Source organism: Ambystoma mexicanum, chromosome 4p, assembly GCF_040938575.1.
Source record: "Ambystoma mexicanum isolate Mex_15411 chromosome 4p, UKY_AmexF1_1, whole genome shotgun sequence".
In the NCBI taxonomy this organism is placed as follows: Eukaryota; Metazoa; Chordata; class Amphibia; order Caudata; family Ambystomatidae; genus Ambystoma; species Ambystoma mexicanum.
Genome location: NC_090927.1, coordinates 252,168,176 through 252,192,233, shown reverse-complemented (window position 1 = coordinate 252,192,233; position 24,058 = coordinate 252,168,176). Strand labels below are relative to the sequence as shown.

Genomic DNA, 24,058 nt, shown 5'->3' with positions numbered 1-24,058 from the left:
CATATGCCCTGCACTTCTAAGCCTCACCTTCCCCTGCACTTCTCCCCTTTTCTCCTCTCTGCTCTTGCGCGATCTCAATGTCACTGGGCAAAGTAAGATCGATGTCTTGTTCCCCCTAATTCCCTTCCCATGTGTAGTCGTGCCTTTACACACTTGTGTATAGGCGTGCTCTAAATAAAATATCATATCATATAATTTTCTCCTCCTTTTATGTAATTTACCACGCGCACCCACCAAAATGATCAGCTATTATGGAATCCTTTCCCGAGGTTGCTGCCTATTTTAATTGACCTGATCCAGTGGTTGCCTTTCCATTTGGTGCTTACTCTATCTACACTTCAGGGTTGCTTCTGGATGATCACTGAAAGAATAAGAGGTCAAGAAACCAGCTTGAGATCATCTTCAGCCCACGGCCATTCTAGTAAAAAAATGCACAAATTCATAAAAGATTGATATAAAATTGATAGAATTAAAACAGGGCCCTAAAATAAATATTTCCATTTCTATCGTTACTTTACAATGTATTATGCTTGATCTGATTTTGACCATAGTGGAATTAGGCTAACACATATGTGTACATTATAGTCTATATATTCACTTCCATATCCCCAATGGTTTTAACCACAGCAACATGTTACCACTGAGGGGCCTTGTAAGCTGGGCTAATAAAAAGATGATCTGTCTAAATATAGCCAACAGGGTTTGCCTCGTGTAATCTAGTAAAGTTGTCCTATCATTGTCCTCCCCCTCACAATAGCATGTTAACATATCCTCTAGCTCTCATTTTCATCATTCCAGAATGGGCAAGCTCTTTCTAACAGACACAGTACAATGTATGCAAGTCATTTTATGGGGTTCCCTTTTTAAGTGTTACTAGTGAAATGATTGACAATGCAGGTATTTAGGGCTCATGAGTGTAGACTTCTTCATATCCAGAGTTGGAGGATGAATGTGTGTGGCTATTCCCTTTAACATTGCACTATAATGTGGCCTAACATTTGCCCTAGAAAAACATATGGGCATTTGTACATGTTTGCCACCAAACCGAATGAGCATCACATCATGCAATGTTAATTTACTACTTAATGCAGGGTTTGTGGAATTCCTTATCATGGGACTGGCAGATTTACCACGTGAAACAATTATACCTGTAGCAGTGCCTCTAATTTTCCTGGCAGCATAACTTCAATGTCAAAGCATATGGTATGGGTTCCGAAAAGTAAGTGGTTATTGACAGAGGGTAAAACAAGAGGTATTCAGCAAGGCCACCTCTTTTTAACTTATTATATCGCTCATATAGAGGCACTAATTGGGTATTGACACAAATACCATAGTAAAGCTTGTGAAGAACAGAGACTGTCAGAACACATACATTGGTAATTGGATGGTAAACTCAAGGCTCGTGCCCTATTGTGTGTAGTGCACCCTCCCAAATTCATGCCATAAAATAGAACTGGACTTTTACACTAGTGGCATTACAACTAAAGGGACTCTATGCTGAATTTAGTTTGGGCAGGGCCTGCCCTACCATCAATGTTCTTTGCATTACATGTGTATTTTGGAATTCGGTTTCATCTCTTCTTCACAAAACGGTTCCCTCCCTTCCTCCACTGGTGAGTTAGTGCATATACAAATTTGGCATGTGGATTTCACCAATAGCACTGCACCCAGTTGCCCAGTATTATTACAAGAAAATGAGGAGTTGGATATTGAGGGAAACACCCTCTACCCGCCATGCTTCCCAACCCGTCCAAACATGGACAGCCATTTTTTTTATGTAAATGTACACATTAAACTGCCCCTGGGGTAGGAATAATGTTGCACAGCACATACACAATCACAAAAGAAACCATTGGTATGAACCACACTATAAAACATTATTGCATGGATTTTGGAGAACAGCAGTGCCTACATCCTGTTTTTTAAAAAAATGTCTTTCTTTTGTGTTGGCATTCCATTTGCTCATGGTGAAGTCTTTCTCTTTTTTAGGCATTCCATTTGCTCATGGCGAAAACTGGCGGCTCATGAGAAGATTCACCTTATCAACTTTAAGGGATTTTGGCATGGGAAAGAAAACTATTGAACATAGAATTATGGAAGAAAGTGAATTTCTGGTAAAATATTTTCAGTCACATCGAGGTAAGTGCTTCTCTTTATTTAAACTTCCTGAGCGTTCTTGATTGCTCTAAGTCCATGCACATGTACTTGAAGTGTTCAACTACTATTTAGTTGCCAGTCCAGTAACTCGCTCTGCATATTAGAAAACAATAACATGGTTTAAAACTATGCCTATATTAACCCTTTGATTGTGCAGTAACCAAAAGCATGCATAGTAGTTCAGACTGTAAGTGATTTCAATCCAGCACACACCTAAGTCAACGCTTAGCATGTAATGCACAACTGAAATCCTTATTTATTTTTGGCTAAAAGTTCTTTATTCTGAACGATGTACCACTCATATCACGCCCCTCTCCTGGAACTACCCGGTCACACAGAACCAGGAATCAGGCTGGTTTGCAAAGTTAAAATATTTATTTATATATTTACAAGTCAATCACACTATGTTTTAATGGGTACACAATGATCACCAATGGGGCGATGTAACGCAGATTAATCTCTTAAATATACAAGGTGTAATAATGAGCAAAACAATTCAACTCAGAAATAATACTTTTGTGTGTGTGTGCAGATCAGGCAGTACCGTGGTTAAAGATTGCCCCTGCACACCCCTCAACCCCCCAATAGGCAATGGCAAGAGATAGGAGGAGAGAAAAGGTATTCAGGAATGGCAGAATTGAAACAAAATAACAATCCCACTTTTCCCCAGCAAACACATGAGAAAACAGAATTGACTGTCAAGCTGTTTGAATGGCTTTTAAAGTTATCTTGAGAATGGATTGGGAAAAAAACACTAATATGGTCAGAATTGCTGAAATTGCTATCAATTCTTATGGGAGCCACTTTGGATGGTTGCACACAAACACAAGCAATGATTCAATACCAAGAAACAGTTTGAAATCCTAAAATTCAAGTCGGGAGCAATGAAAAGCTGTTTTACACGTGTCAGAACTTCCCAAAAAACGAAATTTGCGACAAACTTTTCACTGCACAATAATCGCGATAATGGAAAAACCGTAAGGATTTGAGATGCGCTTTTAGATGCGATTTAAAGCTGTGGATGTTAGCTACAAGCAGAAGTTGCTAGCACAATAACTGAGGAAGTTATGGACGTTTTAGTGGAGGTCGCTTTTTCGAGATAGGTGCAAGAATGGAAAACGGGAATGCGCTTTTAATGACAAAAAGGATTTCTAACACTAGAGGATGACTATGAACAAAACGAATCCCCACAAGAACACAGCCAATTGATCAGAATGACTTCCTGCCCGGGACTCGCCTTCTTCAGGTGAGAAAAGATCAGCACAAAGATAGTTTTAGCAATACTAGCACAGGAGGAAGATAGGAGGGTTAGGATAGAGAGTTTGGACAATTTAAAAGTACTCCTAACAATGCGGTTCTGAAGACAAGATGGGATGGGTTTAAGATAGGGATTAACTAGACGAGGTACATATGCTTCTGACACAGTTCTATCTATAGATACTCACTAGATATGTTTTTAAACTGAACCTTCAGGATTCTGGTCCATCAAGATTCTGATCAGGGAAGGGAATCTGGTTCTGGGACAGACAGCTGGGCACATTGGACTGGACTGGGTCTGCAATCGGCAAGGCGCTCAGGTCACAGCATGGCACAGGACTGGATCAGATCTGCAAGTCACTCTGGTCATAGCACAGCACAGGACTGGATTGGATCTGCCCTTTTTGGTTCTGATGATAATTATTTTCAGCAGGCAAGCAGTACAACGCAGCCCGGCTGTAGTTTGATGCTTCCCCTTAGGTTTGTGTGGTTGGTTCTGGTTCTGGAAATTGAGACCTAGCTGAAAGTGGTTCAGCTATGCAATGGGTTCTGCTTTGCCAAGTTTCTGGAGTCTGGAGTCTGGAGCAAGGAAGATGGAAAGTTCTGCAGCAGGGTGTTCCGCCAGCATTCGGATAATGGGTGAATCTGTCTGTCCTTATCTGCTCTCTGCTGTCTCTATTTATGCTATGATAAAGGGTGTGTGTGTTCTGGTTTAGCCTAAGCGCGCCCCTTTGACAGGGATTGGTCAGAATCTCCTCTCTGCCTTGATAGGAGGAGAAAAACAGGGTGTCACCTTTATGGTGTGGGTTTCCGAGGTTTAGAGTCCAGCCCTAGCCTCTTGAACACAAAATCTACTTTTGACACAATACATATTTACACATGTGCAACCTCTATAACAACCATATATACAGATTACATATTTTGTACAGCAGCTACTCCTCCAAACCCCGTAGCTGTGGAATCTTGTGTCTGCTTTTCACCGACTTTTGCCCTTTTCATCTGGAACTCAATGTCCAATTTATCAGCAAATTTCTACAAGTATGCACGAATAACATGGGCATAAAGTTTCATACTTCTAGCATAAATACATTTGGTGTAAAATCACATTTCTGTCGTTTCCGTCCAAATTATGTCACACAATTTTTCCGCCTCTTGAAAGATGCAGTCAAAATTTAGATTTACAATTCTGTTATTTTTGTGTTTTTGACAATTTTAAGTGGCAAGTTTATATGTATTTAAACACAATTTTCTTTGTGAATGTTCAGCCACAGATGGCTGCTTGGGTCCGCCTCATTTTCTCTCCCTTGAGTCCAGAAGCATCTCCTCCCTGTTGGCTCTTGGCAGAGTCCATTTACGACAATCCTCACAACTAGCCTTTCCTGCTTTGCAGCTGTTCATTGTTTCCTTCCCCACTGCAGACCAGGTTTTTCCCGCACCCTATAATTATTGCTTTGGTGTGATTTCCTGGTGGAGGGAGCTGGAGGGAGAGGCCTTGCCTCTGTGAGGAAAGCTGTTCCGGTTTGGTAGCTTTAGCCAGCTTATTTTAACTGTTAATTCTGTTGAATTTTTCCTTAACATACAACAAACTTGTGGGATCACATCACAGCTAAATGCTTATTTGAGATTTTAAACCATGGAATAATCAAAACTATTACAAGATGGGTTACTCTCAATAACAGGCCTCTTAGATTGCAAACATTTGATTTTAGTTTGTACATGTTTAAAGCTTAATCCTGCAGGTCCCTGACAGCTGTCATTCAGGCGGCCCAGGGTACTGCACCCAGATTTTGACAGATCCACAGACAGGCCACTTTTGCTGTGGAAATCCTTTGATGCTTTCAGCTTTTCAGGAAATTGTATGTTAACAATGATTTCTTATACTAAGTAAATTGTAGCACCCAGCAACAATTTTGGATGTTTGAGGGAATTTTATACCGGCATTCTGCAGTTTCAGCAACAAAGAAAAAAGGGATTTAAAGTAAGATTTTGGGGTTTCCTTTAGTAAAGCACTGCTTTTGCTTCTGTACTCCATCTTCACATGTTGTGGAGCCCAGTGACATGTTTCAGGAGTGAGATCTCTGTTCTGCCACTGATAACATGCATGGCAGATTGGGCAGCCATATTTTTGTGCTTTGCAAAGCGCAATTTTCAGAGGTTTTGGCGCGCACCAGAATTTTGCAGCCATTTTGATGTTTCTGACAACATCAGAACACAGTGATGCTGCATGGCAGAGCAAAAGTGGGCTAAGACATCCCACAAGACAAAGACCAACTGTCTGTCTTTTAGTTACAACACCACAGGCACGATTGTAATATATTGATCCGGTAGATGTATGGTTCCATTTACTCTTAAGATACTTATAGGAGAGATTAACTGCTTTGCATCCTCAAGGACCTGAGCTCATGCCCCACTTGGCACATTCAGAATCCTCACATTCCAAGCACTCATCAGAATTCTCATTAGCAGTCAGTCACATACTTGCATAAACATTCTATAAGCATCCATAGATGGACAACAGAACAGGACACCAGGTGGTCAGGCACTAGATCATACCTCTACACTCACATGCGTTTGGTGGGTGTCAAAAGGCATGTAAACAGTTACTCACCCACCACGTCCCTTACACGCCAATTGCATTCAGTTGGCTCTCACCTGCCAAAAAATACAGAGGCAGCTTTCACCCACCCACCAAAATGGTTGGGAACTATGATATATTTATGTACAATAGCACACAATCATATTAAAATCACAAAGACAATCACACAAGCATCCGACTGCGTCACCATGGCTAGATAAACACCAACAAGCGGTGGACGCAGATCCCAACACACAAGAAATCATCATCATCTTCATCATTATTTCATCTTTATTCAGAAATTCATCTTCCATAAAACATGTCGCAAAAAACAAAAGACTTTTTACATAATCATACTTAATGTGAAGCTCCACCAGTCTTGTTTTATTGTGCTTGGTGTGAATGCAGGTTCTTGGAAACGCATGAGAGAATGCTGGTGTGCCTGAGAGAACGCTTGGCTGTGAGGGAGGAATGCCTCTAGTTAAAGTTCCATTGGGTGTCAGTTGGAGAGCCCTAGCTTGGGTGATGGGAACCAGTGGCTCATGTTTACCATCTTAATGTAACTGGAATAAAGCTTACTTGTGGAGCCTAGCCATGATGACTAAGGAGCTCCAATTATTTTACTGGCAATGAGTCAGTCTTTCAAGTAAAGAAAAAGAACCTGTGTGGCAAAGGTGAAGATTAAGGTGCCCAGTCTGCTGCGGGGTGGGTGGGGGGTGCAGGTGCAGAGTGGAAGTAAAGGAACCACTGTCCCCACACACGTAAGTTGCCAAGAAAAGGGGGAGCTGCAGCCCAGGATACCAGCACCCAAGCAAATCACCCAGGGCGAAGAGATGAGAGAAAGGTAAACTTTAAAGCCATAGCCAGATGCACAGGGCTAAGAAGAGGTGGAACTACAGCAGTATGGTACCCTAAGGAGAAGAAAGAGGGGGAGCTGCAGTACATTTTGGTAACTGTGACTAAGGAACAAGGGGGAGCTGCGCCCAACTAATTCGCCCAGGGTGAAGATGTACTTGTGATGGCCAAGAGGGATCGGTTAAGGCATTATAAGGGATGCAGAAACACAGTCTGTGCCCCATCATAAGAGCACAAGTAGGAAGAAGGTTCTCAGTGATACTCAATGTTAACGCGAATCACTGTAATAAGGGCAACGAGTGAAAGAAGGGCACTTAGGAATGAGGTAACACCCATATTGTGAAGTTGGGACACTGCGAGGAAAATGTATCCTCCTGGTAGCGTAATGCAGAGCGGAACCAGTGGGGCCAGTGCGCAGTGAGGTACCTGAGGGCCATAACCATTATGCACATGATAATGCGGTAACGAGAAGCAAACACTGCTCACCGAAAAGTGCAGGTCCTCTGAGAGACGGTTGGAGCAGAGTATACCCACAACAGTCAAGATAAACTAGGGAAGTGATGACATTACCTGGCTGGTGAGGGAGTCAGCAATTTCTTTCCTCTTCATTCGGATTGTGATTGGTGACGCCGCATAGAACAAGAAGTGTGAGTCGTATCTACATCCTTTGTCTGTTAATGAGGATGTGTTGTTACATTGATCTGAGTAAGGGTCCTTATGGCATGCGAGCACCATGAACTTCGGTGTTCTGGCATCAAGAAAAAGGATTTTTATTGTTGCTAATATAAGTCACTAAGAACGCGGATGTGCGGCAAAAGAGCATCAGAGCTTGTAATGTTTGCCGATATTACTTTTCCGTCTGTGACTTCAAATGGTGTCGGAAGAGGTATGATGTTTGTATCATACCTGTCATGTGGGGTTTCGGAAGAGGCAGAAATTACAGGAATGACTGGAGCATCCATTGGTAGTTTAACTGGCAAACCACACTACCAGGAGACATGAGGAAGGAGCAGAAGCTGCGGTGCAGCGCATTGTCATTGTGCTGGGCAATCAGTATCCTTTCCCCATTCTGGGGTGTGCAGCACATGGTCTTTGTGCTGCGCAATCAGTATTCTTTCTCCATACTGGTGTGATCAATACAGAGTGGTGAGGAAGTTAAAATTAACTGTCAAATGTGGTGTGTTCAGTAAATATACACATCATGTTTAATCTGTAGGATTGATATGCATTCTATTTAATGTGTGAGATGTTTTTTGATATTGCACACCAATGGCCTCATCACGAGTTGGGCAGTATCCCGCGTTATTACCACCGGGATACCGTCTGGGCTAAAATCATTACAGCCAAACCCTCCAGCGCTGTTAGCACCAGATCACAGGTTTAGCGCTAATGGTAATTCCCCATTGGGTCCTCCATAAATGGAGAATGGACCCAATGGGGAATTTTCTGCGCAATTAGCGCATGCCAATAGTGTGCGCTAATTGCACCTGAAAATGGCAATTTTCCCAGTGCATTTACCCCCAGCTCAAAGATTGGAATAAATGCAAAAAAACCCGTTATTTGGCATCCCTTAAATGCACCGGTAATAGTGTTACCAATGCATTTAAGGGTTACCCCCAAACTTGTGATGAGGCTGCAAGTATTTAGTTGCTGCAATGGATAGCAATACGTTGATGGGAAGCGTCTGTGAGAAGATGTTTGCAGCTGTGATAGATGTATATGTGATTTAACCAGCTTGATGAGTTTAGCTGTACGTTCCTGTCTGCAACTGGGATATACAGGATTGTGACTGCATACGGTTATGCACAGTTGTAAACATAAGGAAAATGTAAGGTGATATAAGGAAAATGCAAGGATTTAACATGTTTTGAGAATTTTCAGCGTAGAGCTGATTACTGCTATGGACTTTTAGGATGCAAACCTTATCTTGTTAATACAAATAAGGTATTTAGACCTTTTTAGTAAAATGGTGAAAGTATGGGTAGTTTGACCTGTTTAAGGAGGTTCAGGTCAACAGATGTTTCAGTTTGGGACTGTTAGGGCAATGTCAAAATGTTAAAGTGTCATTGTGCAAGCATTGTCAAGTATGGTACTGGCATTTAAGTGAGGTATAGATGGTATGGTATGAAACATACTGGTGTAAGGGGTGGTTATAGGTTCAAGGCCACACCGCGCCAACACAAATGTGTGTAAGAAATGGAGTGGGATCTCTCCTCCAGTGTGAGAGTAGGTCAATGGGTATTTTGTAGGCATGCAGAGTTAAAGTGAAGTGAGGAATGGGTATTTTGTAGGCATGCAGATTTAAGAGAAGTGAGGAAAGAGTCAGATGTGTATGTGAATAAAGGGGGTGTTAGGGAAACTTCTCACCCAAGTGTTACATTTTCTCTAACTTAGAGTCCTCCAGCTCTTTTGCTATAATTTATGACTTTGAACTTTTCATTCTGATGTGTGTTTTACTTTTGTGTTCTTTGGATATGGAGTTTTAGACAACTCCATAGGCATCATCTTTTTCTTGTGTGTCACACAGCATCTTCAGTGCAGTGGCACAGAGGTGTCTTCAGACTTCCCAAGTTTTAAATACTTTCTATGGGACTGACTACTGTCTCCCAGTGCATGTAAAGTTAAATTGACTTTGCTAATCTTTTTAAATTCGTAGACCCAGCACAAACTATCTTCCTATATAGTGCTGGAGCATCCCCTATGTCTAAACACTCATGTAACAGTCAAATGTTACCGTTTCCTCTTGAAATGGCTGGTGGCAGTGGTTTTAGAACAAACTACCATGATTTTTCCCTACCACAAACACCGGTAGCTAAAAATCGGGTCAGCCATGTTATTCAATATGGTGCCCAAGACCCCTCTGTAAAAACAGACTCCGGTCACCCTTTTTTGCCATTTCTTTTAGGAAAGGTTGTTGTAGTGTTTGTCTCTGGGCGCCAGGTTTTGTCCCTTTGTTCGTTGGCCTTTGGCGGGCTTCAATGCTGAAGCCCTCCTCTGGCGCCTGAGTGTCTTGGGTGGACAGGATGTGAGGGAGGTGCCTGAAACTCCCTGTGCTTAGTCTCCTAGGAGACCTGAGTGCACTCTGGCGTGAATGTCTGGCTGACTGTCCAGCAAGGACAACAACCCTGGGTGAGTGACAGCTAGGCTGGAATGAATGGGAGAAAACTGTTTAAAAGCAGGTTTCTGGGACTTGGAAGGCAGAGTCAACCACTGGAACGAAAGAACCGAAGACGAGCTGAAGGAAGACGACTGCTGCAACTCCTGGACTGTTGGTTTGCCCAGTGAAGCCCTGCTGCAGGTCTGAATTGCCTGAAACTCCCTCAACAGAGAAGTCCCTTCAGGGATGACTCTTCCCTTCAGCTGGTGGGAACAAACAACTCGCAAGCCACCTGGAAACCATCTCCATACTGGTCCAATTTTCTTCAGAGTGCTGTTGAAAATCAGATAGCCAGTGAGAAGGATACCAGTTTGTGGACTTTAAGGCACTCACACCTTGAAACCGACATTTAGCCAAGCTTGTGGCTTCTTCCCTGGGCAGTGCAGGAACCTCCCGATGTCCTCCTTCTTGTCCCCATGACTGAAGCTCAGGAACAGCGAGATCTGCAGGAACTGCCAGGAACAACTGCCTCAGCTACAGCTTTTCCTCATCCATAAGGTACTGTGCAAACGTGGTGTGGAAATCCTTTCTGTCGCGGTGAAAGTTTGTGAAACTTTCCCAACTTTGGAGTCTAGTTCTCTCCTAATCTGACATATAACTCTTTTTCTGGTAAACTACTTCCTCGAACATTGGCAAAGACTTACAGGGTAATTCATAGAATTTCGCAGAAAAGTGTCGCAAGCGGCTGGCGCAGAGTGTCCGCGTGCGATTGTCTGCGCCAGGCACGTGCGCTAAAACCGATTTCCGCGCACAGCGTATTCATGGATTTTAGGCTCCCAAACCAGCCGTGGCGCAGAGTATCGCAGCGACCCTGCAGCAGCGCCAGTAACGTCCCCAAGAACGCCCTCGCGCAAGGAAAAGCCATCAAAATCGCTAAATCATCGCAAAGGGCTGCGCTAACACTGGACCAGTTTACAGGGCTGCCAAACAAGGAACACAAAGCGGGTAACGTGCACATCAGGGGTACGCGTGAAGTTATACACGTGATTAGCCAGGGTGCCAGGGTACGTGTATTTCAGGGGTGTGCGGGAAGTTCAACACGCGATAGTCCAGGGAACGTGTATTACAAGGGTACGCGGGAAGTTCAACACGCGATAGTCCAGGGAACGTGAATTACAGGGGTACGCGGGAATTATCACACGCGATTTGGCAGGGTACGTGAATTACAGGGGTGCGTGGGAATAATCACACGCCATTTTGCTGGGTACGTGTATTACAGGGGTGCGTGGGAATTATCACACGCGATTAGGCTGGGTGGGTCCTCACAGGTGTTCCCTGTACACCCTCCACGGCCCCTGCAGGCAGCCCACAAAACAGGGGACTACCCTGCACACCTGCTCATGTCACCCACCACCCCCACCCCCCACCATCCTGGGGCACCCTCCACCAGGCCCCCACTCATGTCTCCCACCACCCCCACCCCCCAGCAGTGCAGGGGCAGCCTCCACCAGGCACCCACTCATGCCCGACTCATGACTCCCACCACCCCCACCCCCCAGCACTGTGGGGCACCTGCCAGCAGGCCCCAACCCATGTCACCCACCACCCCCACCCCCCAGCAGTGCAGGGGCATCCTCCACCAGGCCCACACTCATGTCCCCTATCACCCCCACCCCCCCCGCCACCAGGGGCACCCTCCACCAGGCCCCCACTCATGTCTCCCAGCGTGCTACGTGTATTTCAGGGGTGCGCGGGAAGTCCCACTCGCGAATAGCCTGGGCGCGTGTATTTCAGGGGTGCGCGGGAAGTTCCACTCGCGAATAGCCTGGGCGCGTGTATTTCAGGGGTGCGCGGGAAGTTCCACACACGAATAGCCTGGGCGCATGCATTTCAGGGGTGCGCGGGAAGTTTTACACGCGACTTCAGCAGGGTACGTGTATTTCAGGGGTGCGCAGGAATTCTCACACGCGATTTGGCTTGGTACGTGTATTACAGGGGTGCGTGGGAAGTTACACACGCGATTAGGCTGGGTGAGTCCTCACAGGTGTTCCCTGTACACCCTCCACGGCCCCTGCAGGCAGCCCACAAAACAGGGGACTACCCTGCACACCTGCTCATGTCACCCACCACCCCCACCATCCAGGGGCACCCTCCACCAGGCCCCCACTCATGTCTCCCACCACCCCCAACCCCCAGCAGTGCAGGGGCAGCCTCCACCAGGCACCCACTCATGTCCCCTATCACCACCACCCCCCCAGTCACCAGGGGCACCCTCTACCAGGCCCCCACTCATGTCTCCCACCACCCACACCCCCCAGCAGTGCAGGGGCAGCCTCCACCAGGCCCCCACCCATGTCTCCCACCACCCCCACCCCCCAGCAGTGCAGGGGCAGCCCCCACCGGGCCCCCACTCATGTCCCCTATCACCCCCACCCCCCAGTCACCAGGGGCAGCCCCCACCAGGCCCCCACTCATGTCCCCTATCACCCCCACCCCCCCAGTCACCAGGGGCACCCTCCACCAGGCCCCCACTCATGTCTCCCACCACCCCCACCCCCCCAGTCACCAGGGGCAGCCTCCACCAGGCCCCCACTCATGTCCCCTATCACCCCCACCCCCCCAGTCACCAGGGGCAGCCTCCACCAGGCCCCCACCCATGTCTCCCACCACCCCCACCCCCCAGCAGTGCAGGGGCAGCCCCCACCAGGCCCCCACTCATGTCCCCTATCACCCCCACCCCCCCCAGTCACCAGGGGCACCCTCCACCAGGCCCCCACTCATGTCTCCCACCACCCCCACCCCCCCCAGTCACCAGGGGCAGCCTCCACCAGGCCCCCACTCATGTCTCCCACCACCCCCACACCCCCAGTCACCAGGGGCAGCCCCCACCAGGCCCCCACTCATGTCCCCTATCACCCCCACCCCCCCAGTCACCAGGGGCAGCCCCCACCAGGCCCCCACTCATGTCCCCTATCACCCCCACCCCCCCAGTCACCAGGGGCACCCTCCACCATGCCCCCACTCATGTCTCCCACCACCCCCAGCAGTGCAGGGGAAGCCTCCACCAGGCCCCCACCCATGTCTCCCACCACCCCCACCCCCCAGCAGTGCAGGGGCAGCCCCCACCAGGCCCCCACTCATGTCCCCTATCACCCCCACCCCCCCCAGTCACCAGGGGCACCCTCCACCAGGCCCCCACTCATGTCCCCTATCACCCCCACCCCCCCAGTCACCAGGGGCAGCCTCCACCAGGCCCCCACTCATGTCCCCTATCACCCCCACCCCCCCCCAGTCACCAGGGGCAGCCTCCACCAGGCCCCCACTCATGTCTCCCACCACCCCCACCCCCCCAGTCACCAGGGGCAGCCCCCACCAGGCCCCCACTCATGTCCCCTATCACCCCCACCCCCCAGTCACCAGGGGCAGCCCCCACCAGGCCCCCACTCATGTCCCCTATCACCCCCACCCCCCCAGTCACCAGGGGCACCCTCCACCAGGCCCCCACTCATGTCTCCCACCACCCCCACCCCCCAGCAGTGCAGGGGCAGCCTCCACCAGGCCCCCACCCATGTCTCCCACCACCCCCACCCCCCAGTCACCAGGGGCACCCTCCACCAGGCCCCCACTCATGTCCCCTTTCACCCCCACCCCCCAGTCACCAGGGGCAGCCTCCACCAGGCCCCCACTCATGTCCCCTATCACCCCCACCCCCCCAGTCACCAGGGGCACCCTCCACCAGGCCCCCACTCATGTCTCCCACCACCCCCACCCCCCAGCAGTGCAGGGGCAGCCTCCACCAGGCCCCCACCCATGTCTCCCACCACCCCCACCCCCCAGTCACCAGGGGCACCCTCCACCAGGCCCCCACTCATGTCCCCTTTCACCCCCACCCCCCCAGTCACCAGGGGCAGCCTCCACCAGGCCCCCACTCATGTCCCCTATCACCCCCACCCCCCAGCAGTGCAGGGGCAGCAGGCAGTCAGGCAGCAGCAGGTGGGAGCGTGCTCGGGCTCTGGGGGGCAGTAGTTCGGCCTTCCGGGCAGGAGCGTGGTATTCCGTGTGCGTACGCGTGGCCAGCTTGGTACGGAGTGATTTAGCACGTGAAAATCCTGCACGTCAGCGTGAAAACTGAGGAAAGGCCCAAAGCGCGTAAGCGCGTCTGTGACGTGACCCGCACAGGTGTTTCCCACACAGCACGTGATGACAGAGCACACGTGGAAAGACTGCACGTCAGAGTGTAATCGCGTGTGATTGGTGGAAATGGCCCTACACGCAGAAGTGACAAAGCGTGTGATTGGTGGAAATGGCCCTACACGCAGAAGTGACAAAGCATGTAATAGGTGGAAATGGCCCTAGCGCGTACACGCCGCGTACGTGACGCTGGACGTGTGGGCTTGTATAAAAGGTACCTGTAGAACACGTTTTCCTTGTACGTGCTTTTCGTGGAGAGCGAGTGGGTGAATTCTGTACTTCTTGTCGTTTCACACGCGATTTACTTCACGGCGTTTCAAGTTCGTATTCCCTGTTACCTCTGACAGCTTTTTCTCTTTTTTCTCTTTTACTGGTTTACCTGGGCCTGTTCCCTCAAACAGTGTTCCCTTCTACTGTTGTCCTGTCTCCTCAGACAGCGTACAAATCTTCTTTTGGCGGGGGTGTTGCCAACCAAACGTGCTCCTTTTACACGCTCGTTTACCAGGCAGGCGGTGAGTCACGCACGTATCTAACATCTGTGCTTGCCCCGTGTGTAGCCTACCCCTTCAGAGGTCATTCTAGGCTACGTGTGACACGCATACGTTCATTCTTGTGTTACTGGGTGCCACAGCGTAGTGCAGGTTTTTCTTTCTGCACACGTGGTCTAGGAGGGGTTGCGTGCACGTCATCTCCCTTTTTTGGGCCTCCTGTGCGTTGCGTGACCCGTCATCTTTCCCCAGGGGTTACATTCAGCCTTGCTAGAGCACTAGGGTACAATTACCATCTGGTACCCAACCCCTTTGACCCCCAATTGCCCAGGACAATAGTCTACATCCACTCCCATACGCACATTAACATCAGTGCCATGGCTGGGAGGCGAGGATTCCGTAAGGGTGGCAAAGGTGGAAGAGCCACAAGTGGTGGCCGTGGTGGATCCGGTAGGGGACGTGGTCGTAACTTGCAGGGTGAGCCTGTCCCCCCATGTGTGGAGGACCAGTCACGGCACCCATAATCCCCCCCCCCTCCCATTGAGGCTGATGTGGCTGACACCATCCATGCTCAGTCCTTGTTGGACCAGCCCATTGTGGCACCAGACCTGGCTGACTCCATGGCTGACTTCCAGGTCAGCAGGGCTACGACACGTGCGCTGGTGCACGTTGATACCATCATGCCACGTGGATCTGGGGCAGCAAGGTCATCTGCTGCACCAAGGAGGCAGGGCGGAGAGGCTGCAGGGGCAGCTGCGGCTCCATCCACCCCAGCCCTCACACACCCAGCCAGGACAGTGTCGGTCCTAGTCCATGCTGCTGACATTCCCCCTGACACCATCACACTAGAGCCAATGCCTGCACCAACTCCCATGCTGAGTGTGCAATCCCACACTCCTGATACAGAGTCCACCAGGGCTCCTGCCCCTAGTGTCCAGAGCGGCGCAGGACACTCAGGATCACCACCACCTTCCAAGCGGAAGAGGAAGAGTGCTCGTCCGGCACAGGCTGATGCCCCAGACACGGCTACACAGTCCGGCCCGTCCAGGAAGCCCAGCTTCACGGATGACGAACTGAATGCACTTGTCGAGTATGTGTCCGGACATGACAACGAGATGGTCATTGTTGCAGGATCCAAGACCACACCTGCACAACGCCAGGCACACTGGCAGACCGTTGCGGACATCGTAAGTGCCCTTGGAATCGTGAGGCGCACAGCCAATGATTGCTATAAGCGCTGGAATGACCTGAAGCGCAGGGCAAAGAGTAAGCTGGCCTCAAGTCATGCCGCAACTCTAGTGACTGGAGGTGGGTCTCCAGTAGTAGACATGGAACTCACTCCACATGAGTCAGTCGCTGGGACCTACGTCACGGAGGAACAGATCCAAGGCGTGGGAGATCTGGCTGATTACGAGGCATTGTCCGGTGAGTGCACATGCATGTGTGTGTCATCCATGTGCATGGTGTGTGTGTGAGGGCTTCTGTTTGTGTGCCAGGTGAGAGTGTGTGCGCCTGAGTCGTATGGGTCAGCCATGTGCTTCATGCAATCCTTCCTGCGCAGCTGCATTTGGCCATAGCAGTATCCCTTCTGCCAACAGTAGACATCTAGCCCAACTGCACGCCAGTTGCCCTTGAAGTGTCACCTTGCCACAACATATTTGCTTATTTTTCACTGTTCATTCAGTCAGTTCGTTTGCATTCCACCACCTTCACTAGGCATGTCGCTGTCCACTAGTCACATGTCTGACATGGGTATGGTAAAGTGGAGTGACTTTGTTACCTGGATATCAATTGTACACACATGTCCCTGTGCAATTGGACCATTTCAGACTGGCAGCTCCAGGTGAAAAATCTGACCTGTTAGAATTAGAAAAGCAATTACATGCGGGAACTGGACTGAATGAATAGGTGCTGCCCTCCTCTCCATCTTCACTCAATAGCAATGGTACATGCCATCTGTGTGATGGCATGTGTGTTTCACCTGGCAATCACAGGCCAATGTGTGATGCCACTGCCAGGCAGCATGCAGAAAATGTGTTCATCTTCCATCTTGGTGTCATCAGTGTGTGCCATTTGCCTGCACTTCATACGCAGTGAGGGTGCATGCATGGGAGGGTTTTAGTCATGTGGGACATGTGTCAATCAAGTACTGGTTCTCTTGCTTCTCAGCCCTCATTGTGTGCCATGGTGCTAATGCCTGTTTCCATTTCTTTGTTTTCATGTCTTTGCAGGGGAAGATGCACCTGATACTGCTGGAGATGGTGCAGACCCAGGAGGGGTCCGAGGGCCGACCAACCACCAGTGAGGGACGTGCTGTGGTGGTGGGGGAGAACCCACAAGTGCTGCAGGTCGTGCTCTCAAGGGGTGTCTCTGGCTGCACATCCCCCGAGCTGTACTCAGGTGTTGATTCGGATGAGACCTACGTGCCGTCGCAGGTGAGTGTTCCAGGGAGGGATTCTGTTCTGTCTCACCCACCTGCACCAGGGTCAGAACCCTCCATGGGGATGTCAGTGTTGGCAGCTACGCCTTCGGTGGTTACGGATGCAGGGTCACACTCCGCGACATCTGATCCTGTTCCTGGGCCAGCAGATCAGAGGGGGAATGCAGTCCTGCAGCCTCAGGCAGTGCCGGCACAGCAAGGCGCAGTTCGCCTTGCCCCAGACAGGTGTGGTGCCCGCCGACGTGGTGGCCGTACGCCACCCGGCAATACCGCATGGGAGCAATCCATTTACGGTATGGCAACCCAACAGGCTGCATCATCCGAGATGATGGCTCAGGCCATGGATAGGGTGGCCACTTCCATTGTCCCCCCAGAAAGGCTGATGGAGCGACTAGAGCAGGCAACCGACTCCATCTGCCAGTCATACAGGGAGGACATGTTGGGGTCCAACAGGGACAGGCGGGCGGCACTGGCGACTCTGCAGGAGGCCATCTCCATTGAGTCCCAGGGCCCCAGGGAAGCCCTCAGGCAGGAGCTCCTTCACCTCAGGACGACTCTTGTTGAGCTTGAGGCTTCAACACACCAAAGGACAGAACAGCAGCTGGAGCGTCTCACCCGTACGCTCTCAGCTGAGATGCAGGCAACGAGGGCGGAGGTCCGGGCATCCCGTGAGTTGTTGCATGGGGACCTCCGCACACTCATCCTCCAGAACCAGACCTACCACACCCGCATGCTTGCAGCCATGGAGGAGCAGACTAGGGCCTTGCGTGGGCTGCCTTCCATAGTGCAACCACCTCCGGATGCAGCTGCACAGGGTGATAATAGCGACAGCAGTGATACTCCCACAATAAGGTAGCCGTGTGGGCCATGAGCCCATGGAGGTGTTTTATCTTCCCAGGACCCACGCAGGTGGGTTCTGGTGTGCATCCTGTCCTCGGACCTCCTGGGTGGCCTCCCCAACCCCCCGGGCCCATCAATGGCCATTTTTGATTGTTTCTTATTTTTATTTTTATTTTGATTTCTTTTATTCCCAATTTTTTTGGGACGATCTGTTGGCTTCCGTGGTTCCTGTGGGCATACGCTGCATTGTGGCTGGGCACATGCAGGCTTGTAATGTATTTGGTTCAGATGCTTGGGTTTGAGTCACACACACCCCTCCTGCTTCCCGTTTCCATGGACTTGCAAAGGGTGTGCCCAAGTGACAGTGAATTACACAGTGACGTTGGACTCCCATGAGCTGTGTGGGCAGTCTGTAGTCAATACTGTGTATACATTCCTAGTGCATATTGCTGTTGTGTTGTACACTGCATGTTGCATTGATGTGTAACTCTTCTTCTGTGTCTACCTCCCAATTTGCAGGTCCCTTCCTCATGTCCACACAAGGACCTCTAGTCTGGAGATGGGGTCCATGTTGGCAGCAGTGCACCTACAACTCTACATGGCGCCAACACTGCACAGTTGGTAGTGGTGGGAGTGCAGGCATTTCCAGGTGGTGAGACTACTAATATGTAACATTTGTGATGTCATGTTAATGGTAGTACGTGCTCAAGTATGTTGTTGGTCTGGCATTGCTGTGAGCATTTCAGGTGTTGCAGGTTTCTAATAGGGACACTGTACATAGTGAGACTGATGTCATGTTGTGGGGATTACTTTGTTTACCTGCAATTAGCATGACATGGCACGGTGTGTCGTGTGGCGGTGCTGGGGTTGGGTTGGCTGACATGGCACTGTCCTCTTGTTGCATTTTGCAAGTGGGTATTCATTTTAGCTGCTTCAATGTGTAACTTCACAAAACTCCATTGGTGGTGTCTGTGTGGGTAGGGATGCACACATTGTGACACTTCCAGGTGAACAATCTCAGGCTGATATGGTATTCACGGTTCATTCTCCAGACATTCAGGATCAGTGTCAGGTTGAGTCATCATTGATTGTCAGATGGAATGTGCCAGGGCAGTGTGTACTCCACAGGGGTGTGATTTCTATGTGAAGTAATTAGCCACTAGCTGTGTACGGGCTGCCTCCCCCCGTGCCCTTTCCCCTCCCATGCGCAGCGGCTGTGCATGTGGTTGGGGATGTGGGGCCACCACCATGTCCACGGCCAGGCCCCGGCGTGTTGCAACGTTGTGCAGGACACATGCTGCCACTATGATCCTGCACACTACTGGGGGAGCGTATAACAGCTGCCCGCCAGAACGGTTAAGGGAGCGAAAGCGTGACTTTAGCACTCCGAATGTGCGGTCCACTATGCCCCGGGTCGTAATGTGGGCTGTGTTATATCTTACCTCGGGTGGCGTGGTGGGGTTCCGAATTGGCGTCATCATGTGGGGGCTGAGAGGGTAGGCACTGTCCCCTGTGGAGGTGGTGATTGGTATCATTGGTGGGGTTGTGACCTTGCTCAGTATCCAACATGCATGCATGTGCAGTGGCATACATACTCACCAAGCAGCCATGTATCACCATGCCGCCCAGCTTCTAGGTCCCGGCTTAGGGTGGACATTCGGTAAATGAAGCTGTCGTGGGTGGAGCCGGGATAGTTGGCATATACTGAGGTGATGATTCCCTTGGCATTACATGCTACCTGCACGTTGATGGAATGCCAGTGCTTGCGGTTCCTATAGATGTGCTCAGATGCCCTGGGGGGACGTAGAGCCACATGGGTGCAGTCGATGGCACCTAGCACTTTGGGGAATCGTGCCACACCGTAAAAATCCAGGGCGGCAGCATGCCTTTCTGCAGGTGTTCTGGGCCGGTATATGTGCCTGCGGACTGATGGGCGTGCAGTCATGATGTTCAAGACCTGGTGTAGGCAGCGTGACTGGGTGGCCTGTGACACCCCACCCACTATGGCACTTGTCCGCTGAAATGATCCAGTGGCTAAGAAGTGCAGTACATTGAGGACCTTCTCCAGGGGGCTGAGTGCTTGGGAGCACAGGGTGGGTGATGTGAGGTCATCCTCCCACTCACTCACCAGGTCCAGTATAATGTGTGGTGGAAACCTGTACCTCCCATACACCTGGTCATCAGGCATCCTGAAAAGGCTGGTTCTGGGTGTGAATATTCTGGCCCTGACTATCCTCCTCCTCCTCCTTTGGTAGCCCACTGCCACTGCTGCTAGGAACGGTATGTTCATCCTGGCATCTGAGCTTGTTATTGTTAAAGTGCGCAAATTTATGCTTTGCGCGTGTTCTAGGCGAGCGTGTGACCCGCGCACCCCTGGAATCCAGTTCCCAGTCCAATAGTGTGTGGAAATTCACACGCACCACGGGATACAGCGTGTGACCCGCGCACCCCTGGAATCCAGTTCCCAGTCCAATAGCGTGTGGAAATTCATACGCACCACGGGATACAGCGTGTGACCCGCGCACCCCTGGAATCCAGTTCCCAGTCCAATAGCGTGTGGAAATTCACACGCACCACGGGATACAGGTGCGCTGACGTACTTGCGTGTGTAAGTGCCCGCGCACCCATTAAATACACGTACATAGGCCAATCGCGTGTACGCGCACTTTTGTCCAATTACACGCGATGACACTCTGACGTGCAGTATTTCCACGTGTGCCCCGTCATCACGTGCTGAGTGGGGAACACCCGTGCGGGTCACGTCACAGACGCGCTTACGCGCTGAGGGACTCTGGTCCAATAGAATCGCGTATGCGTGCTGACGCGCTTACGCGCTAAGGGCCTTTCCTCGGATTTCACGCTGACGTGCAGGATTTTCACGTGCCAAATCACTCCGTATCAAGCTGGCCACGCGAAAACACACGGAAGACCACGCTCCTGCCCAGAAGGCTGAGTTACTGCCCCCCAGTGCCCCGAGCTGCCTCCCACGTGCCATCTGCTGCTGCCTGCCTGCCTGCCTGCCTGCTGCCACCGTGCCCTGCCATTTGGTGCCTGCACATCAGCCATCTGCAGGGGTCCAGTTGCTGTGTCCACCCCTGCTGGAACTGAAGACTCCCGACTGGGATTACATCGCTCCACAGCCCAGCCCCAGGACCCAGTTGCCCACCCACACCTGCCTCTGGGGTTGCCATGTCGGGCACTTCCACATCTGGCACCAGTGGCAACCCCAGGCCAGAGGGGCAGAGGGGCACCAGCTTCACTGCCACCGAAGTTGGTGTCCTGGTGGAGCATGTCCTGGGGCAGTATGATGCCCTCTTTGGATCGTCCCGCGCCAGCAAGGAAGGACGGCAGAGGATCTGGGCCGACTGTGTGGTTGCCATCAACGCGGAGGGGGTGGCAACCCGCGACGTCCTGAAGATCAAGAAGCGCTGGGAGGACTTGAGGTCCAGGACCCTTGTGAAGGCCCGGCGCCTCGTGGAGGGGGGCCGGGGCCGCATGAGTTCCATCCAGATGAGGGTCCTGGAACGCGTACGCCCAGTGCTCCACGCCCAGATCCTTGAGAGGGAGGCCCGTCTGGAGTTGAGCGGTAAGTGTCCAAGCATTACTGTGTGAGACAGGGCATGTTGCGGTGTGCTGATTCTATGATACTTGCCTGTATGTGTGCCATAGGCCATGTATGCATGTATGTGTGCAGGGACATCATGGTAATGCATGTGCGACCAGTGATGTATGACCCACATGGTTGTTGCATGTGTTCAAATGCCGCATGGGGAGCCCTATGCAGATTTTGAACATGAGAGCATGCCAGTCTCTGTACCTGGACATGGGATGGGTGCTGATGCCAGGTACATATATGGTAGCCATGTCTGTGTGCCTGACTTGCGTGTCTGTGACTTGTGCATGCCATGGATGCATGACACATGTGTGTGACAATGCACAGATACAGTGAAGCAGCCAAATTACCCTCGTATCCGCTGTGTTTGGTGTGTTTGGGGCCAGATGGATGTGACTGAGGTGAAGTGTGTGCATGTGATAGGCATGAGCCATGATGCATGTGAGTTACATATCATTGAATGTTTCAAGAGTCCATTGGACATGCATGGAAATGTCCATGGCATGCACCATGCCTGTTACTGTGTGTGTTTTGCCTGGACTGACCCATGTGTTGTGGAGGGACATGATGGAAGTGTACTTTGACAGTGGTGCTCATCTGCTATTGCTTCCTGTCTAGGGGACCATTGTACAGTGCCCTGATGCTTGTGTTCTTTGTCTCCCTCTACGCAGCGGCTAGTGAAGAAGAGGGCGGAGACGGCGCTGTGGAGCAAGGCGGCGGGGATGCCCCCACGGCTGCAGCGGAAGGGGTGGGTGAGCCCCCACAGGGGCCTGCTATGGTGGGAGACGGTGAGGAGCCATCCAGGTTGGTGGTTTGCACAGAGGAGGAGGAGGCCGCCACTGGGGCACACATGGGGCCTGGTGGGGGCATCCCTGCTGGTGCAAGTGGTGCAGTCCAGGGCCAGGGGCAGGAGGCAGCACAGGTCACCGTGGAGGGGCCTGTGCATTTCGCTGTCCCTGACCCTGTGAGTGCACCACCATGCACCAGCAGGGATGCACCGTCCCAGGCCCGTCCGCAGGTAGAGGGGATGTCCATGTCACCTGACTCCCCTCCACCTGCGGACGTGGGAACCCCTGACCGTGCGGAGAAGGACCTGATTGGGGTCGCGATGCGCACGGCTGTGATTCGTGATGCCGTGCGTGCTTCCCGGGAGGAGCACGCACGTCATCACGAAGTGCACCGTGCCGACGTGGCCCGATTGGGATCGGCCATGTTCGGGGGTTTCCTGCATGTGTTGGCCAATGTGGCGGCCCTCTCCTCCTCTGTGCAGGCTATCCACCAGTCGTTCTCCTTGCCGTCTTCCAGCCCAGATGCCACCAGGGCCCCCTGTGGACCTGCCCCGACCAATGCAGCCAGCTCAGTGGGGATCCCATCCCTGCCACAGTTGGGAGTCGGAGGTCCAGCAGGGGTGGACAACACAGCAACTGGACCCCAGCAGATGGAAGATGTGACAGCATCATCAGGCAGGGCACGTGCACGACGGCGTCGGTGGTTTCCATCAGCCTGGATGCCGTCGTGCTGGCAGAGGCAGTGGCGTCGGAGGCAGCAGCGGACTCGACGTGGGAGGCATCATGGCTCGGGGCCATCAAGATCAGAGGGGCAGGCATCGGCCGGAGGGCAGGGCAACCCTGGGATGGTGGTGTCTTCCGTGTGGGAGCAGTTGGTCCAGCGGATAGGTGCGGAGCGGCAGCGGGCGGAAGAGGAGCGGCTCACCATGGTCAGGGCGGAGTTCTTCATGCGTCGGGCGTTGAGGCGGGCTGAGTGCCTCGAGGAAGCTCGCAGGGAGTTTGAGCTGGACATGGGGTTATCCCTACGAGACCTCGGGGCCAGGACAGAGTCCCGCCTCCAGGACATCGACATGGAGTTCGATGATGCCCTGCCCAGCAACATCACCGAGTGAGCCGCAGGACTTGCCCGCTGCCTTTGTATATAGTTATTTAGTTAGTTAGTGTTAGGTTTCCTTTATTAATTTTTGTTTTTTTGGACCGCTCGGACAATGGCCACTTTTTTGTATATATTATTTTCATTAGGTAGTAGTAGGTTTCATTTATGGTGTTGGGCTCATGGACCCTGGAATTTTCGTGTATATAGTTTGCTTTTTGAAGAAACATTTTTTTATTTAATTATTGTGTTCACCATGAGGAAATGGTTTTTCATTATTTTACTTCCACATGATTTTGCTTTGGACAACATTTGTTTTTGGATTACTTTGTTTTTTTTATTTTTACATTTGTTCTCGGACATGGACCATTTATTTTGTTATCCCCATTGTTGTATGTTTGATTTTTTTACTTATTTTTCATCTTTAATACATGTTCTTTTTAACTTTCACTTGTGGTATTTTCTCATTGGTTTCATACATGTCATGATATGGGTTTTGACATTGACTTGCACCCATTGTGTATGTGTGTGTGACGGACATGTGTTCATTTACAGACTTGCCATCGGGGTTGTATCATGTAATTGCATTCACTATGTGGGTGGATGCAATCCTTGCCTGGGTGTTTGTGCTGGGTATGCTGCCCATTACTGCCATGATTGAGTA

The 24,058-nt window shown here is 50.9% G+C and overlaps 1 protein-coding gene across 3 annotated transcripts in view; it reads left to right on the top strand.

Moving 5' to 3' along the window:
• The window catches only part of LOC138453176 (cytochrome P450 2K6-like), a 346,951-nt gene that overhangs the window by 124,168 nt on the left and 198,725 nt on the right, over positions 1–24,058 (top strand). For all 3 annotated transcript variants that reach the window (XM_069605773.1, XM_069605771.1, XM_069605772.1), the window contains one exon: positions 1,990–2,139. In XM_069605773.1, coding sequence (XP_069461874.1) covers positions 2,025–2,139 — 115 coding nt within the window. In that variant the 5' untranslated portion in view covers positions 1,990–2,024. The remainder of the gene's footprint in view (positions 1–1,989; positions 2,140–24,058) is intronic.